General features: G+C 38.3%; 1 protein-coding gene across 1 annotated transcript in view; it reads left to right on the forward strand.

Moving 5' to 3' along the window:
* The window catches only part of SLC5A12 (solute carrier family 5 member 12), a 45,113-nt gene that overhangs the window by 18,238 nt on the left and 8,571 nt on the right, over positions 1 to 18,304 (forward strand). Inside the window, exons 7-11 of the mRNA XM_077866164.1 lie at positions 2,986 to 3,115; positions 4,174 to 4,262; positions 6,900 to 7,012; positions 12,367 to 12,434; positions 16,967 to 17,053. Of these exons, the coding sequence (XP_077722290.1) occupies positions 2,986 to 3,115; positions 4,174 to 4,262; positions 6,900 to 7,012; positions 12,367 to 12,434; positions 16,967 to 17,053 (487 nt within the window). The remainder of the gene's footprint in view (positions 1 to 2,985; positions 3,116 to 4,173; positions 4,263 to 6,899; positions 7,013 to 12,366; positions 12,435 to 16,966; positions 17,054 to 18,304) is intronic.

The following is an 18,304-nucleotide window of genomic DNA, read 5'->3' on the forward strand; positions in this document are numbered from 1 at the left end:
GGAGGCCACTTGGAGCCGACTGCCAATCTGCTCTCATCTAGGAGGCTCTGCAGAATGTTGATTAAATGCTCTGCTTCTGTTCAATTACCTGAGAGCCTGGTGTCATTAAGACATTCCATCAGAGTTTAGGAAAAACTCTGCTACTTGGGAAAAATACACCCTGAAACATATGTAGGTGAAAACAGATCCATAACGTTCGTACTGACCATGCGTCCATGGGGTGAAACCACGAGTGGGCTCATTATATATGCATATCATTCATGACCAGGAATGCCGAGGACGCACTGGAGACAATTCGGTTGATCTTAAGCCTGATCCGTCTTCCTCATATCTAGAAATAACATCACCCACCATGTCATCTTAGATGTGCTCCCTGGAAGCTGACTTCACCTCCTCTTGTTTCTAGACTCCAATTTCTTTTTCTTTTCTTTTCTTTTTTTTTTAAGATTTTATTTATTTATTCATGAAAGAGAGAGAGAGAGAGAGAGAGGGAGAAGCAGGCTCCATGCAGGGAGCCCGATGTGGGCCTCGATTCCGGATCTCCAGGATCACGCCCTGGGCTGAAGGCGACGCTAAACCACTGAGCCACCCGGGCTGCCCCCAGTTTACTTTCCAAGGTGGTTGACTGTACATGTTGCTTTGAGGGTAGTAGGTGCTGATGCAGAGTCTCAGGTCCCTTCCCACATCCATCCCAGCTCCTGGCTAAGATGAGCACACGCACACAAGTCACTTTTGTTCTATTCCTGCTGCTTTTGTTTATCTTCCTCATTCACATCTAAAATCATTGTGTTCATTTATTTCATTTCAGTGATGATCTGCTTCCAATCCCGGAATTTAACCTCCATGAGGGAGGGTTCCCTGTTGCTCACTGCTATACCCCAGTACCTAAGAGAGCCTAGTACACAGAGATGTCTAATCCATATATTTTGAGTGAAACAATGAAGTGGCTTTAGTTAAAAATAGGAGAATTATCTCTGTAAAGAATCAAAGTCCATTTCTAATGAAAAAGTCACGACACAAGGTCTTTAACATTCAATACAGTCTTACCCTTGGTTTCTCACTTCCTGTCGTTGACTGGTGAAGCTTAAAATTGTTCTGGATAATGTATGGATGTCCTCTGTATGGATATTTTTACAGAATGTAACTCATTCAATCCCCGTACTAGTCCTATAATAGAAGGAAAGCAGGTGTGTTCACACTCTTTTTACAGATGACATAACTGCCTCAGGGTGTTACATGACTTGTCTAAGGGCAGGTGGTCGTTAAGGATAAAGTCTTCTGCCCCGAGGTCCAATGTTTTTTTTTTTTTTTTTTTTTTTAATAAATGATACAAGGAGTATAATCACAGTGTACTGAATTTCTACCATTCATTCATTCAATTATTTATTACCAAAAGGGAAATAATTTCATGTCTGCTATGTGCCAGCACTATTCTATAGCACTGTGTTTGTTTGAGTGGGGGAAATTAATAATAAGCAAATTAACATATAATTTCAGATAATAAACATTGCTGGAATACTTTCAAGGAAGTAACTTCTAGGATAAGTCTCTTTTCTCATGTAAATAGTATCAAATAGAAACTTCCAAATGAGGTAATGATTGAACCAGATTCACTTCATATACAGGTAGTTTGACTCAAGGGTTTTTTGAGAGCTAGGCACACTCGTACAGGATGGGTTTTCGGAGGCTTTGAAATTAATGTGTATCCTTACATTTATTTTTTTTCTTTTTCTTTTTTTTAATAATAAATTTATTTTTTATTGGTGTTCAATTTGCCAACTTACAGAATAACACCCACTGCTCATCCCGTCAAGTGCCCCCCTCAGTGCCCGTCACCCAGTCACCCCCACCCCTCGCCCTCCTCCCCTTCCACCACCCCTAGTTCTTTTCCCAGAGTTAGGAGTCTTCCATATATCCTTACATTTAAATGTGGATGTGTCTGATTCCCTTCAAACACTGACGTGATCCAAGAAAATTCCTAGTGTTGCTCTCCTGGCCCTTTGACATTCTCTCCAGAATGAGGCTGTTTATAAAAATCCAGCCTACTTTCAAATCTTCCTTGAAATTAAGAAAACTAGTGGGGCATCTCGGTGGCATCGTCCGTTAAGCATCAGACTCTTGATTGCAGCTCAGGTCATGAGCTCAGGGTTGTGAGATCAAGCCCACACTGACCTCCACATTGAGCCTGCTTGGGATGCTCTTCCTTCCTCTGCCTTTTGCTCGCTTGCAGGCTCTCTAAGTAAATAAATAAATAAATAAATAAATAAATAAATAAATAAATAAATAAATATATATATATTTTAAAAAGAAATCTAGTAATATTTTGACTTTCAGAAATCAACAATGAATTCAAAATAACCATAGGATACTGTCAAAGCACTCAAACTAGAGTGAGGCGTATCCATGTGTTGTACAAATAAAAAGAATTGCTCCCCAGAATATGGGTAAAAGGACCTTAAGTTTTGCATACTTTCTATTCTCTTTAAAAAAAAACCCTCAACTCTACATTTCATCTAAATCAGTCTCCAAAGTGAATATTTCCAAAATGTGTCTATTTCTACATTTATCTCATTATCCCTCTGGAAGAAAAGGTGTTAAAATGTAAGTTCACTTTTTGACAGTTTTATGAATTGAGTGGGGGGAAAAATCACTGTAAGTTATATAATATGAGTGATCGGTATGTGAAATTTCATCCGAGAAAATAGATCTTGCACCACACATTGAGATTTTGCAGAAAAACTCCTGATTTCAAAAGAAAGCCATCAAAAACCTACCTCATTCAATTTTGTCATCAGTCTAAAAATGTAACATTCCCAAATAGAACAAAAATGGTGAATGTATAAAATATAATGATTCTTGAAGGCTGTAGAATTTTATTTTATAGCAAAAAGCCCCCCAAATTCTTACCTTGAATTTTTGGTGATGTCTTCATCACACTATTATATGGCCTTGAGGCTACCAATAGGCCGATGTGTTCTCTTCTAGGGCCTTGTATTTTAACTTGCTGGGTCTCTGGATCATTCTGGTGTGTGCTGTCTTCTCTGGCTTAATCATGTACTCCCACTTCAAGGACTGTGACCCTTGGACTTCTGGCATTATCTCAGCGCCAGACCAGGTTTGTGTTCTCTTGGGACCAGCGGAGAATGGCCGAAATGAGTGAGCTTCTGGCCATGACTGGGTGATATGGGTTCTTCCTTTTTATTTTTCCACCTGGATCCCAAGCCACTTCCTAAGCCCCAGGGAGATGATCTCTTTCCCCTCCTCTTGGGTGATGTCACCACACACCAGGTTCTAATAGGGGAAGTGACACGTAAAAAGGTATCTCTCCTTGCCCTTGAAGACCAGGCCAGGGCAAGGCTGGGGAGAGTGGAGGTTAGGCTTGAACCCATGGCTTTGGTTGTCGATCCAGCCCTTCTTTTTTCCCCTAGATGTCTCAAGGTTCATTACAGATGCTTTATTCTCATATTGAACAAAATGACCCTTATTTCTATAAAGCTTCTGCGCTTGTCTTCTCATTATACTACATTAAAAGTGCTTTCAAAAACTCCATTTATTGAGGCACCATCACCTCTCTCCCGTCTGTATATTCCACTGTCCCAGGGGGGCTCCTCTCTCACAGATCTGACTCCAGAATAGAACCATAATACCTAGACACCCTGAAGACCTGGCTCAAGCATTCGTTTTTAGGATTTAACTGCTAACATTAAGGGTGCACAGGCAAAGGAATGGCATACATTGCAAATACCAGAAAAATAAAACGAGTTCTTGAACCTTCTAAAGTGCATCTAATCCTTTTTCCTAATGTCAGCTGCCCCTTCCCATGCCTCCACCTCCCCTCCAGCTGAAGCTGGACCTCAGGGCCCATGAAATCAGACTACTTGTAGCCTCAACTGGAAGCACGTAACAACCTGAGTTGTGCAAATGCCTCTATTTTATTTTATTTTATTTTATTTTATTTTATTTTATTTTATTTTATTTTATTTATTTTATTTTATTTTATTTTATTTTATTTTATTTTATTTTTTTATTTTATTTTATTTTATTTATTTTATTATTTTTTAATTTTTTTTTTTTGTATTTTTTTCTCACTTCCTTTTGCTAAAAAGTGACATTTTTCCACTCAGACTGTGCTGATGAGACCACTGATCCTATCTCGTTTTACCACCTCTTCAGCTAATGCCGTACTTCGTCATGGAGATATTCTCCATGATGCCAGGACTGCCTGGACTCTTCGTGGCCTGTGCCTTCAGTGGAACTCTGAGGTTAGTCTGTTGACAATACACGGCTCTGGCGATGTGGATGATATTATTTACATTTAAGAATATTCATTTAAGGGTTGCACGGGTGGTGCAGTCGCTTCCGTGTCCGACTCCTGGTTTCGGCTCAGGATCTGACATCAAGCCCTATGTCGAGCTCTGTGCTTAGCACAGAGTCTGCTTGAGATTGTCTCTCCCTCTCCTGTCCCTCCTGCTTATGCTCTCTCTTAGTCTCTCGAAAATAAATAAATATATTTTTTTAAAAAAGAATGTTTATTTAAAGTTAATAAATCATAAAAAGAAAAAAAGAACAAAATGCATATACTTATTCTACTTTTAGGAAAGTTTTTATCAGAGATACTGAATTTTATTAAATTTTTGGCATTTTTGCAGTGGCTATGTTTTTAACTTTTGGCAACCTAATATGGTGGCAGATTTCCAAATTAGCAACATCCTTGACTTCACGTAATGATTTTAACCTGCTTCGGGTATAATTCTAATTTAGTGAACTACTGAATTATTTTTGCTAATATTCTTTTTAGGATTTTTGCATCAAATACATGAAGTGACATTATTCTGTGGTATTGCGATTAGGATCTCAGGGAAACTCCAGACAGAAAATAGGAGCACCAGAGGATCAAGGAGGGGTAGCACTTTAGTTTTTATTTTTTCCCTCTCTATAGAGCTTTGCTAATCTTTTCTCTTACTTTAAGACCGACTCTTGACTCTTTCCAGATCGGAGAACTCCTAGTTGCCAACAGATAATTCACAAAAGAATGGATGGCTCTTTTGTTCTCAAGTCCAAAACTTCTAAGAAAGGGACACATTGGGTGGTACCTGCTATAGAGAGATTACTTCTGCTGCAACCTTAAGGAGGATGTTGAGTTGAGAAAGGGAAAGACAGGAATGGGGGTACAGTAAAGAGATCGTCCTTGAGGGTTAGGAAAAATTAAAAAAGAAAGATTTTTAGCATCTTACAGAAGCTTTAGATCTGAGAAGTTGACATATGGATAATTTACCTGACTCCAAAAGCAACCCAGTAGAGGCTCCATAGGGGCCAAATTCAAGTTTTTGCTCCCTCCTTCCCAGTGGATTTAAGGGTCAACCCTAATGTTCAGGACTTTCAGATGATGTATTTTGAGACAAAGTCGTATTTTGAGATCAAACTCCTTCTGTTTGATCATCTCCTTTCCTTACTGGATTTTCATGGAGCTGCAGATAGGAGGAAAGTCTGGCAGGAAACACACACACCACGTAGTGATTCTCAGGAAAACGAGAATGGTATCCCAGAGTACTTACAGTTTGAATTCCCTAGAAATGGGTCTTAGGAGATTTCTGCTTGCTATAGCTACCACTCAGGGAAGGAACTTTTAATTTTGCACAAAATGGACATAGAACTATTCTAACTAAAGTAACCTATGGCTAAAATTAATGGTATTATTAGAGGAAAAAGAAAAAAAAATGAATTTTCTTCCATGCTGTTGGCACAGCCCTAGCTTGTCTTCAAATGAACATCGGAGGATAACAAAACAGTCAGCTAACGAATAGCAGTGGAGAATTTACCAACAGCTTGGGCAGGTTTTGTCCATCAACTTGTTTCTTTTCCGGAACCTTTGTTTGTGATTGTGATTTTGCATCACATGAATTTAATATAGTTACCTGTTCCACTAGCTAAAATATTCCTGGTCTGTATGAGAAATTAGATAAGCTTTCATGCTCTTGGGAAGGGAAAACCCCAACCTCCAGGTCCTCTGTTGTCAAAAAGAGTTTTAGGGCTTTAAGACTGGACTCTGATTGGAAAGTCAGAGAGAATATCAAATCTTTTATGTGGTTTTAGCCTTTGCCTCCTTCCCATTTTATCTTTTGCGTCTTTCTCCCTGACCGATTGCATTCTAACCACTCTGGTGGCTTCAGGCTGTTGAGTGCGGGAAGCTTTCCATCTAGAGGCATTTGAATGTCAAGTTCCCTTTTCCCCAATTTGCATGGGTCCTTTCGGTGCCTATTTCAATCATCATCTCCTAAGGGAAGAATTCTTTAACTTCAGTTTAGGACTCTGCAAGGCACACTTTCCTAGTCTCTTGTTATTTTCCTTCATGACAACCGTGATCAGTTGTGTAATTGGCTGTTGAATGTCTGTGGTGCTAAGTAGAGTGTAAGGTCTATGTTTGGTAGTTGACCATTGTATGCCTGTTGCCTAGACGTGTAATTTGTAAGAATGAATGAATGTGTGAATGATTAATGAGTGGCACATTTTACTGATTCCTGGATTAGGGTAGTTACTGCTTCCTGCCTCAAGTCCAAGCTAAACACACACACACATACACGTGCACCTGCACACACAACCTATCAATGCCTGCGAATTCACTTAAAGTCTTGTTCGGGGGCATTGGTAGGCATTAGAGCACAGACATGTAGCTTCTTCACTAGGGTTTGAAGAAATCCAAGAGCACAAGCACAGAAGCAGCTTTGAGGAGGGAAAAGCTCCCCATGGAGCTCCCCTGAAGTCCCAGAATAAGGACATATGTCTGTATCTGTTTCTTGTTTCTTTCCAGAGCCCTGCTTTGTCTACTTGCCCTGAGTGACAGGGCAGGCTGCTCAGCTTTATTTAGCTTGGACGATGTTCTTGCTTTTCTCTCCCTGCAGCACCGTGGCCGCCAGCATCAACGCCTTAGCGACAGTGACCTTTGAGGATTTTGTCAAGAGCTGTTTTCCCCATCTCTCCGACAAGCTGAGCACCTGGATCAGTAAAGGCTTATGTAGGTACAGCCGGTGGATCTTCTCCTCCACATCTCAAAATGTACGTGTGGTGCATGTCAAAATTCAGGACCCACAGGCACGAACGCACACTGAGGTGTGTGAGGAATTTCACATATGGATTCACACTTCCAGAGCACCAGGAGGGTAATGGGAGATAATCACCAGCTAGCGTGCCTTTCCCCGTCCTTAGATTTGACTCTCTTCCGTACTTGCCCTCTGCTCTATATTCATCACTTCATCATCTCTTGGTTCTGCCTTGTGTTGATCATATTCGCCCCTCTACATGGGAAGATGTTCTCCTCACTGTGGCCGTGACTTTGTCTAATAAAGTCAAATCATTTCCTTTTCTTTCTTTTTACTATTTATATTTATTATTACTATTATTATTATTAGTAGTAGTAGTAGTAGTAGTGACACAGTGTTATGTTAGCTTCAGGTGTGCCACATGGTGATTATGCCAAATTCTTTCTCTAAATAACTTTTTATTACCAAACTCCTGGTGACCTCACTTCCAGGAATAATTCCTCCTTGCTTAATCACAGGGTTGCATATTACATTTATGCTCACTGTAGCACTTACCATGTTGAATTATCATTTTACAGAGTTTCCTTCTTCTTAAGTACAAATGAATTATATGCTTATTCACTTACTACAAAAAAATGTAGGTATTGGAGAAAACATATGAGCTTTTTAAATAAAATCATACCTGATTTTGTTCTGGTTGTTTTTTTTTTTTTTTTTCTAGGATAGGATAGTAAGCATTTTCCTGTGTCACTTATGCATAGGTTTTGAATGTTTGCCTAGTAGTCTACAAAATGGCTTCCTTTTAATTTTTATGCTGTTACTTTTTAGATTTTTTTGTAATATCGTGATGACACCAAAATACATTCATCTTTGATGGCATCCACAATTTTTTTCCTTAATGAAAACCTCCAAAAAAACCATCAGATCGAATGATACAAATTCACTGACAGCTCTTGATGTATGTTCTGAAAAATATTTCCAGCATGGTCCAATTAATATTTATGTTTGGCAATAGTGAGTAATGACGTGTTTCTCTGTGCACTCTGTGCACATTAGTATTTTTAAAAATTGGCCAAATTCATGGTCAAAATAACATCACAGTTTTGCTTTAGTTTACATTTTTTGATTTATAGTGAATTTGAACATCTCTCAGATGATAAATAAGCCATCTTAATTTTTTGAAAAATCTATTTATACTTTCTGTTTGTTGATGAGATATTAGAAATTTTGCCTGTAAAATCTCTTCATGTATAAAGGAAATGTGACCTTTGTATATTTGAGAATATCCCCCAGATTTTTAAAATACATTTTTGATGTACAGAAATTATAATTACATGTTTGATCAAATATGTGTGTTATTTCTTTTCTTATTTTATTTATTTTATTTATTTATTCATGAGAGACACAGAGAGAGAGGCAGAGACACAGGCAGAGGGAGAAGCAGGCTCCATGGAGGGACCCTGATGCGGGACTCGATCCCGTGACTCCAGGATGACACCCTGAGCCAAAGACAGACGCTCAACAGCTGAGCCACCCAGGCATCCTCTTTTACCATTTTATCCATTTCTTTATGCTTATGAATTTCTTCCCATGCAAAACCCATTTATATATTTCCTTATTTTTTCTGGATTGTAAATAATTTTATATTTCACATTTAATATTAACTGTATTCAAATTATTCGATTTGTTTGTGAAATATGATGAGGATCTAACTTGTTCTTTTTTCTTACATAGCCAATTCTCTAAGCTTCATGAATCCAATACTCTTCACTGTTTTTTAATATTTCAGTGATGATAATATACACTATAAAATTCTTTCATCTGTGAGGGTTTAAGGATACTACATATTATTTTCATTAAATTATCTATTGCAGGATGAATACCATCCTTTTGTATACTATAGCTTTATAGTGTTTTATTTAAAATATCTGCTAGAGTAACTCCTGTCACATTTATTTTAGTTTAAAATTAAAATTTTTTTCTATTGTTACTTTACTTTTTTTTTTCCTGGAAAAACAAACTTTGAGTTACACGTGTTTATTAATGCTTTAGGCTGACTTTAAAATACTTTATTGCATGTCACCTAGCCGCACCTCCATCCCAATGGGAATGCATTAAATCTAAAAATGTTTGGGGGAAGAATTGACATCGTTGTAAGCTTTCTATCTAGAGTTTCCAATAAAACTTGAAAAACTCAATTTTTCTTTTGACGTAATTTTTAATTCTCCACAAAGTAAATTTCTTAACAATAATGATTTTAATCCTAGAATTGTGTTTTGTTCCTTACATTTTATTATATAAATTTAATCTTACAGCAAAATTTAAGACTTTTTTCATAAATTCTCATTTACATACCCCCTGGATTCTCCATTACTATTGTCCTTGTCTTGCTTTTTCATGTAACCATCCAGCTCTCTACCATCCATTAGTATATAATGTTTGATACATTTAAAAGTTAATTGCAGATATCAGCACACTTCCGCATAATTATTTTAGCATGTACATTATTAACTAGAATTTAATACTGTTTTAAAATTTTTATGTAAAATCTACCTATAAAGATTTAGACAAATGGTAAGTATATATTTGCTGACTTTTGACAAGTGCGTATACCTGTGAAACCCAGAGATTACTAAAGTGATATAAATCACTTATCTATGATATAAATCATAGTGATATAAATCACTATCATTACCCTGGAAAGTTCTCTCTTGCTCATTCCAGGTAACCCCTGCCCCACGGCCCTCCCATGGCCCACGGGGACAACCACTCTTGATATTTCTCTCATAGATCAGTTTTATCTCTTCTAGACTGTCGAATACATGGAATCACAGTACACACTCTTTTTATGTATGACTCCTTTCGCTCACCATGTTTTTGAGATTTATCCATGTTGTTTTGTATATCGGTAGTTCATTCTTTATTTCCGAGTAGTATGACATTGTATGGATATACCACAGTTTTTTCAAACTCCTGATTCTGTTGATGGACCTGGGGTGTTTCAGTTTGAGTTTATAATGAATAAAAGTGCTATGTATAATCTTGTACAAGTCTTTTTGTGAACATATTTTCATTTCTAGTTGATAAATACTTAGGAGCAGACGTGCTCGGTCAATTATCATTTTAAATTTCTTTATAGTCCTTCCTTAGCCCACTTGGACCCATTTTATCTAAATTTATTGCTGTTACCCCTTATCTTGCCATTTTTCACCTCATTTGCTTTCTCTTGACTTGAGCTTGTTTGTTTTTTGCATCCTATTAAAATTGCCAATTTCCAAATACTTGATTTTTTTTGCTTCCTAAGGTAAATTATTTCTAGAAAGCCTACCTTGTATTTGAGCTTTTAGGTTAATATATTCACTCCTTTGTTCAGCGATATTCTGCTATGGATCTCATATTTCTTTTTTTGTTTTATTTATGCTTTGACAAGGAGAGATCAATGCTGACCACATATTTGTTAACTGGTGGTGAATTGCCTTGCTTCTAGTCACCATCTTGCACAATGGACTAAAGCTAATAATGGATGGGCCTTACTCTCAGTACAGTTCCCAATTTCTAGAAGATAGTCATAAACATGCTGGATGATAGTAGAAATTTCTTCTATGCCCATAATTTATTGTCTGGTCCTCCGAGTTGATGTAGCACTTGAAAAATCCATAGTATTTGCTGTAATTGTGGGACTCTTTCCCTCCCATATTGACTGCTTTGTTTCTGGTGCTACACATTCCAGGCCTCTATGGAACCCCCATCAACTTCCTCTAAATTTCCTGCCTTCATGGTTGTTATTGATTATAATATGGCAGGAATATAATATTTTGGGGGAGGGGAGGAATGAATTAATTCTCTGGTCAGCACAAAAAAGTAGAACCCTTGGAGAGAGGGATGACTGCCTAGGATTTCATCTGAACAGATGATTGTTGGCCCAGCAGAAGGGAAATCAGTAGTAGACAGAAAACATGTCTTTTGTTATTTTCTTCAGATAAGCAGAGTTCTCCTTATTCATGAAGCAGTTCAGAATCAGGGCAAACATTGTTTTCTGCGCTCCAGTTTATCATCTTTAAAGATAATGAGAATAATATCACAATTCCAAAATGTTTTTATTGATGAAACTTGGCTTTTAGTGTTGTTGTGAGCTTCTTTATTTTTCTGTCTTATTGAGAAGTTGGAAAATATTACATTGAATGTTACTAGCATGAGTTCATTTTAAGAGTGAGTTCCTGATAATAAGTATCATGAATATCGTGTACTGAACCTGAAATATAATAATAATAATAATAATGATAATAATAATAATAATGATAAAATAATGATAAACTCAAAGTATTTTCTATGGCACTGTTGGATACATCATTTATATGTAATCTCTTCCTAGAATGTAAGATCTTTAGAACAGGAATCAGGTTCTGACTTTGTAGCACTGACACAGATAAAGTACCTGACATATGGTCAGTACTCAGTACTATAACAGGACATGTTGACAACTGAGCGGGATATTTAGCTGAGAGATGATTTCAAACAATGAACAAAATCATTTTATCTCCATTTCTGTCATTGTTGTCTCTGTCTATATCTCTAATTCTTTGTCTCTGTCTCCCTCTCTCATTTAATCCAAAGTTTATAAGGGAATTGAACCCAATTTTAAGATGATTTTTTAAACAAAGATGTATATAAAAACAATTCTTTTTTTAAAGGTGGTTTAAAAGATGACTAACACACATACGCTTCTTCACTGAGTGAGTTCCCTTGGTACTAGAGGCCCTGTATTAGATGCTTCAGGGCTTGGTACTCTGATGGCCCTTAGGGCGCTCCCGCATAGATATGAAAACAAAGAAATCATTGCACAGTATACTGAGGGCCCGAAGGATGGTATGAATAAAACACTAAAGGAAAAAATGAGAAAAACTTTCCAGAGTTGCAATTCCTCTGAGATAAAATGTATAGATACTTAAACATTTTAAAGTTGAAGAACTATCTGAATCCCAGAAAGGTCCTCTAGAAACTTCTTCAGCTAGAGGGAATTGCTGCCAGTAATCCCACTAATTTGGTCTGGATTAGTCTAGACCAGTGCCTTTTCCACATTTTCATGTTGTGTCTACATGATGGTTCACTTCCTGAGTCCGGGAGAGCAAATCTCTGGTGGCTGGATTCCAGTTCTTTTTGCCCGACTGGGACCAAAGCCTCCCATATCTCCCTCTTGGGGCCTGTGATGGCTGGGTGGCCAGGACGGTTCTTACTGAGATCCCTTCCAAAGGTGCTCAGACACTGTTCCTGCCCAGGAGCTCGAGAAATCCCTCAAAGCCAGCTTGATGATGGCTTTTCTTTCTTTCAGGTCTCTTGTTTGGCGTGATGTGTACCTCCATGGCCGTGGCTGCATCCCTCATGGGGGGCGTCGTGCAGGTAATGAAAGAGAAAAAGGACACCTTTGATTTCAGAGCAACTCTAAACCCGTTTTCTTTGCCAATGCTTTGCCTATTCCTCCGAGCACCGTACCCTGGACTCCGATCCTAGGTCGGAATTAAACATTACATGTAAAATTTCAACCGAAATTGCCTTCAGAAGGGGAAACTAGTAAAAACCAGTAATGGAAGTCAGTGACTTGGTACACTGTAATAAAATTAGAAGCCCATTTGAAATCCAGATCTGAGAATATATGATCCGGAAATAAAAGTAGAAGTGATAATTAGAATAGCAGAAAAAGAATAACAATTGCTATTAATGGAACAGTTACTATGTTCGAGGTGCAGCCCCAGATGGATTACCTCGTTTAATCTTCATCACTTCTCTCAGGGTAGTTGTGATTCATGTACTCACTTTACAGACGAAGAAACTAAGAAGTAGAGAGTGAGGGGACTGTCCCAGGCTCACATGGTTAAGGAGTGGGGGAGCTGGCATATGAGCCACCGCTACCTCTTATCCAGGCTGAACGGCCTCCCATATGTCCAACTCCCATTTCCATAAAAAGATGACTCTAGAAGGAGCCTCAGGGATGATCTATTTGAGCATCTTCATTTTGTAGATGATTATAGAAAAGAGTGAAAATATCCTGCTCAGGTTCTCACAGCTACTCAGTGGCTGAGAAGTTTACAGCCCACGTCTCCCGGGGGGCCACCTCTCCTCCCTTCGCAAATCACCCACCTGTCAAGGCAACAGCAGATAAGCCCATCTTCAGATTGTACCTCAGCCTTTCACCACCCCCCTGATATCTTTGTATAATTTTAACATCTTTTATATTATCTTGGCATGGCAGGGGGTTTCCATAAATGTTGCTTCAACAAAGAATTGAATAAGGGCATGTGAAGAGTAGTCACGGACTTTTAGAGAGTGTCTTTGAGTTTGCAGATCTGTGCATCTTACTTGAACCTTCCAGCAATGACTTACGCAGATTCCCTTCTTTTCATCTTGAACTTCAGGGAGTACGTCAGGGAGACTGAGTGATAGTCTGAGAATTCAGTTGTCTGCCTAAGAAGCTGTGGGACTGGAGAGCCGGTGGCCACTCCAGTTAAGCTGGAGGAACTAACCCTTTTATCACAGATGCTCGATAATCTCGTCCCAGTTTTTGGAGCACTTTGATATTTGCCTGTCCACACAGCAGAACCCTATGTTCCACATTTCACATGGTTTAGGAGATGCTGGTTGGCAAGAAGTGAAAATTCTGAGTTCTTTTTTTTCTAGGAGAGATACTGTCTAGGGAGTGGCCCTCTCATTTCTTTGAATACATCTGATTTAACAGGTACAGGAAGCCAATTATAGTTCCCCTATTTAATTTTCCAAATGGCTTTGCTATAGTGAGCGTAATGGGACAACATTCAGGTTCAGGTTTTGCACATGGGAAGACCGAAGCCTAAGTCCCGTGGATGTGAGGGATAGAGCCAGGTTTAATTCCATGTTCACAAGACCATCCCATACTCATGGTGTATGTATGTGGGTGGTGCTAGGGGCAGGCAGCTTGAGTCTCCTTAAAGCAAAGTCCTTTTACTGTTCTGGCTTAGGACTTTATAAAGTGTGTTCTGGAGACTTTCATCCTGTGAAATACTCTAAGAAAGCAAATTTCCTATGTTGGAGACATTTGGGAAATGCTGCACACTGCATTCTCCTCTCTCAGATATCCACAGCCACGTTAGCCTATTGAAGGCCTTGGGAAGTCCTAAAATAAGCCTGTTTCACTTTATTTCTTATTTTTATTTTTTTTAAGTTGTACTTATTTAAGTGATCTCTACACCCAACGTGGGGCTCAAACTCATGACCCTGAGCTCAAGAGTGCCACCCTCTTCCAGCTGAGCCAGCCGGACATGCCCTGTTTTACTTTAAATATGTGACCATAGACCCTACGTGGGGAAGGGTGAGGGGTGGTGGTGGTGGTGGTGGTGGTGGTGGTGGTGGTGGTGGTAGCAGAAATAGGGGGAGGGGGCAGCTCACAGCAGCAAAGATCACCTGTTAACTAGTGACTTGCAGAGCTCCCTTTGGGAAGACCATTCTATCCATTGTGCTTCTATCTTAACGACTACCGCCTAGTTCTACCAAGGGCTATAATGACTTCCAAACCCGTTCTTATCTTAATTTAAGAAAGTGCTTTCTGGGTCGCCAAGCAGTCCAATAATCTAATGATATGCCTCAGGAACTGGAGAGCTCACTAATGGTCTAGGCAATAGCAATGAGAAGAAGATAAACCATAATAGTGGATAACACCTGGAATTAATAAACACTGTATATTAACTAATTGGAATTAAAATTAAAACTTAAGGAAAAGGAAAAAGGAGTGATAGTAGATAACATTTGGGGGGGTACTTACTACGTGCTCTGCAGTGTTTAGTCGCTATTCTGACCTTTCTCAGACTCCGCATTGAATACTTACAAGAAACCCCAGGAAGCAGGCATTAGGATCCCTACTTGATACCGTGAGAAAGCTATGGCACAGCAAGGCAACCCCCCCAAAACATACGTTCCCTTCCATCGCCCCCTGTTTGTAGGAACAACTTCTGTGAGATTTGCCCACTGAGGAGAAAGCTGCTGGATGAGCTTTAAGTCTTCTCCCAACTGAACCTGCTTAAGAACAACAACAAAAAGAAATATGAAAATTAAGATTAGTCTAGTTGTGTAAATTACAAAAATATGTATTTTCAAAAGCCAGAAATGCTTGGATTCTTTTTCTATCATGTAAAGACCCTTTTTTTCCCCCCAGAAGCATATTGGCTAATGATTTTATAAGGGATTGTTAATGTTTTTTCCTCCACTGGGGGACATAAACACTGTTCCTAAACTTATTGATTCTCCTGTATCCTAGCTAGTAAGTAAATTAGCTTCCAAATTCAGCAACCATGGCAACTATGAATTCATGCTATTAATCAACAGAGGAAATGTCAGGAATATTAAAGTAAGGATTGATTTTGAGGAAGAGTATCGATTTTAATCTTATCTGCTTCCATCTTGTCAAAGATCCATCTGTGGCATTGACTTCATAAAAAATTAACCTGGAGAAACAAACATAACCATGAATTGCAGCTCGTGTTTCTAGAGAAAAGAACTTACATTACAGCTGGAGGGGACTTGGCAGCCTCTTGGTCTTATCTATTTTTTATAAAGAAGACTCTCTGAAGTAGAATGTATCTGAATCAATAGCAGAAGTTTCAACGAATCATGCTTCTAAGCAGCAGGGCCAAACGAGAATCCAAATATTCGATTAGTGATGGAATCTTTCAAGAACTTTCTCCCCTTAAACGAAAGGAGGCCATTATGAGAGTCTGTGCTCTTGGCTTTTTCCCCCCCACCCCCGTAGCCTACTTTTAGGAGAGAAAATGTGGGCTTTACAGCCAAACAGTCCTAGCTTAAACCTCTTAAATCTTACCTCTTCCATTTTCTAAATGGAATTATGCCCTTAATAGGTTTCCCATCAGTGCAGTTTTCTCATCTATAAAACTCAGTTAGTGATGATCTACTAAACTGGGTAAGTGTGAGGATGAAACGAGGTCACTTATCTAGAGTGCCTGGTAGTTCATCCTAACCATCTGGCATGCAGGTGGTGCCTGACAAACCCAAGATATATATAGGATCTTTAGAACATCCTATTCTTAGATATTGATCTAAGAGCCCTACAGTTGCTTTGATAGAGCAAGATAGGGGCTTCCCTGCGGGATAGCTGTGTGCGTGTGTGCATGCATACACACGTGCCCATATGCTGGCACTCGCACACACCTGTTCACTAGCATGCATATCAGCACATTTGTATATGTCCAAGACTCTTGGATCGCCATGGCACGAGGCTACCGAGCAATCACAAATTAGTTTAATGAAAGTTCCTTACCAATTCAGTGGTGTAATTTAGAGGCTAAGAGATGTGGAAATGCACTTGTCAAACTGCTTCAATTTCCAAAGAAAACAGAGCCGTAAAAATGGGATATGAGATATGAAGTGTCCAGTGAGCTCCCCCATCATGTCCCAACTTAGTGCTTCAACATCCTTGATGTGTTCTGGCTGGGATGGTGGGAGTGGGGTAATCTACTATTATCAAAATGATAGAATTGTTCAAAATAAACTAGAAAAAACGAGCAGTCATGTAAGATATGAAATATAAGTTATGGGTATATTTATGTGGTGCATTATAAAAAGGAAGTTTGTTTTTGACAAGATATAAAATGTAAACTAATCAATGAATTTCACCTGAAGAGAAACTACCTCTACAAAATCCAAATTTCCTATGTGTATGTGTACACACCCCCCCTACACACAAATGTATCTTTGTATGTATTTTTGTTGTTTTACATAGTGCTTATCTCCCCAAAAGGGAATAATGACCTCTATAAGGCACATGATTAATGAGTGTGACCGTCAGGACGAGGACTGAATTTTATCCCGAGTCTGAGAGAGAGAGTGATCCCAGGTGACCATGGATTCAGGGGAGTGGGCACATTTATCTGATCTATCTCGTTCCACAGGCTGCTCTCAGCATCCACGGCATGTGTGGGGGACCAATGCTGGGCTTATTCTCTCTGGGAATCTTGTTCCCATTTGTGAACTGGAAGGTAAGGATCCTGCATGTCGCTCCATGATTCCTAGCTAAAACTGAAGCCCAACTTGTTGAGATGAGCACTGGGTGTCATGTGTAAGTGATGGGTCACTAAATTTGAGTCCTGAGACCAATACTACACTATATGCTAACGAGCTTGAATTTAAATGAAATAAAATAAAATAAATAAAATAAAATAATAAAATAAAATAAAATAATAAAATAAAATAAAATAAAATAAAATAAAATAAAAGCTCTTGGTCCAATTGTTGGAAAAATAAAAATAAAAAAATAAAATTGAAGTCCAGCCATTTCCTATCTCTCCCTTTCTCCTTGGAAAGGCCATCTCTCTGGACTAGGAAAAAAAAAATGGGGGCTTTTTTCCACAGTAGGACTAAGGAGAACCCAAGGCCTCCTATCTCTGACTCCAGTGAAACCTTTTTAGAAGCCAAAAATAGGGAAAGTAAGAGGTGGACATGAAGTACCAGATGTCATGGCAGCAAAATTGACTCTTTAAAGTTGTCTCTTAATTCAAGGCCCACAAAATGAAAATTTAAAATATATATTGAATTGTAAAAAATAATCTTGAAAACTTAAAAAACTATGTAAATTTCATTTTTTCTGTATTTTACCTAAAATTATAACAAATTTAATTAACTTAATTAATTAGGTAGAGAAGATTAAACAAAACCAGTATATTCTGATGGCTGGCTCTCCTTGGTTTTGATGGCTTACAAGCTAATAGTATATCTTTAAAAGTTGGTTGGATAACTTTATAGTAAATGCAAACCAAAATGAATATTTATTTGGAAAAATAATATACACTTTAAATTAGTTTGAAAATCTTTATTTTCTCAATCTAGTAAAATTGTAAAATTTTTTTTACTTGTTGTCATCCATACATTTACATGCATATACTTTTAGAAAGTCATTAGACTACAGAAAAAAAAAAAAGCCTTTAGACCAGAAAAAACCTGACTGCATATTTTTTAATATACTTCAGGGTGCTCAATGAAGCTTGAGTCACGTGATATATCTAAGTAGTCTCTGCAGCTATCTGACCCTTGCTGACCTCTATTCTAGATAAATCTTATGGAGCTAGGTAAAGAGCATGGATAGGTAGGGAGCATTTGGTAATTTGTAGTGCTTTTCTTACAGTCTTAATTAACCTTTCTGATATTGAGGTTGACAAGGATAACTATATTTTGGGAAGATGACATGAGGGAAGGCAGTTCCTTAGCCCCCCAAAAGTAACAATGATATATAA

This window comes from Canis aureus, chromosome 23 (genome assembly GCF_053574225.1).
Source record: "Canis aureus isolate CA01 chromosome 23, VMU_Caureus_v.1.0, whole genome shotgun sequence".
Lineage (NCBI taxonomy): Eukaryota > Metazoa > Chordata > Mammalia > Carnivora > Canidae > Canis > Canis aureus.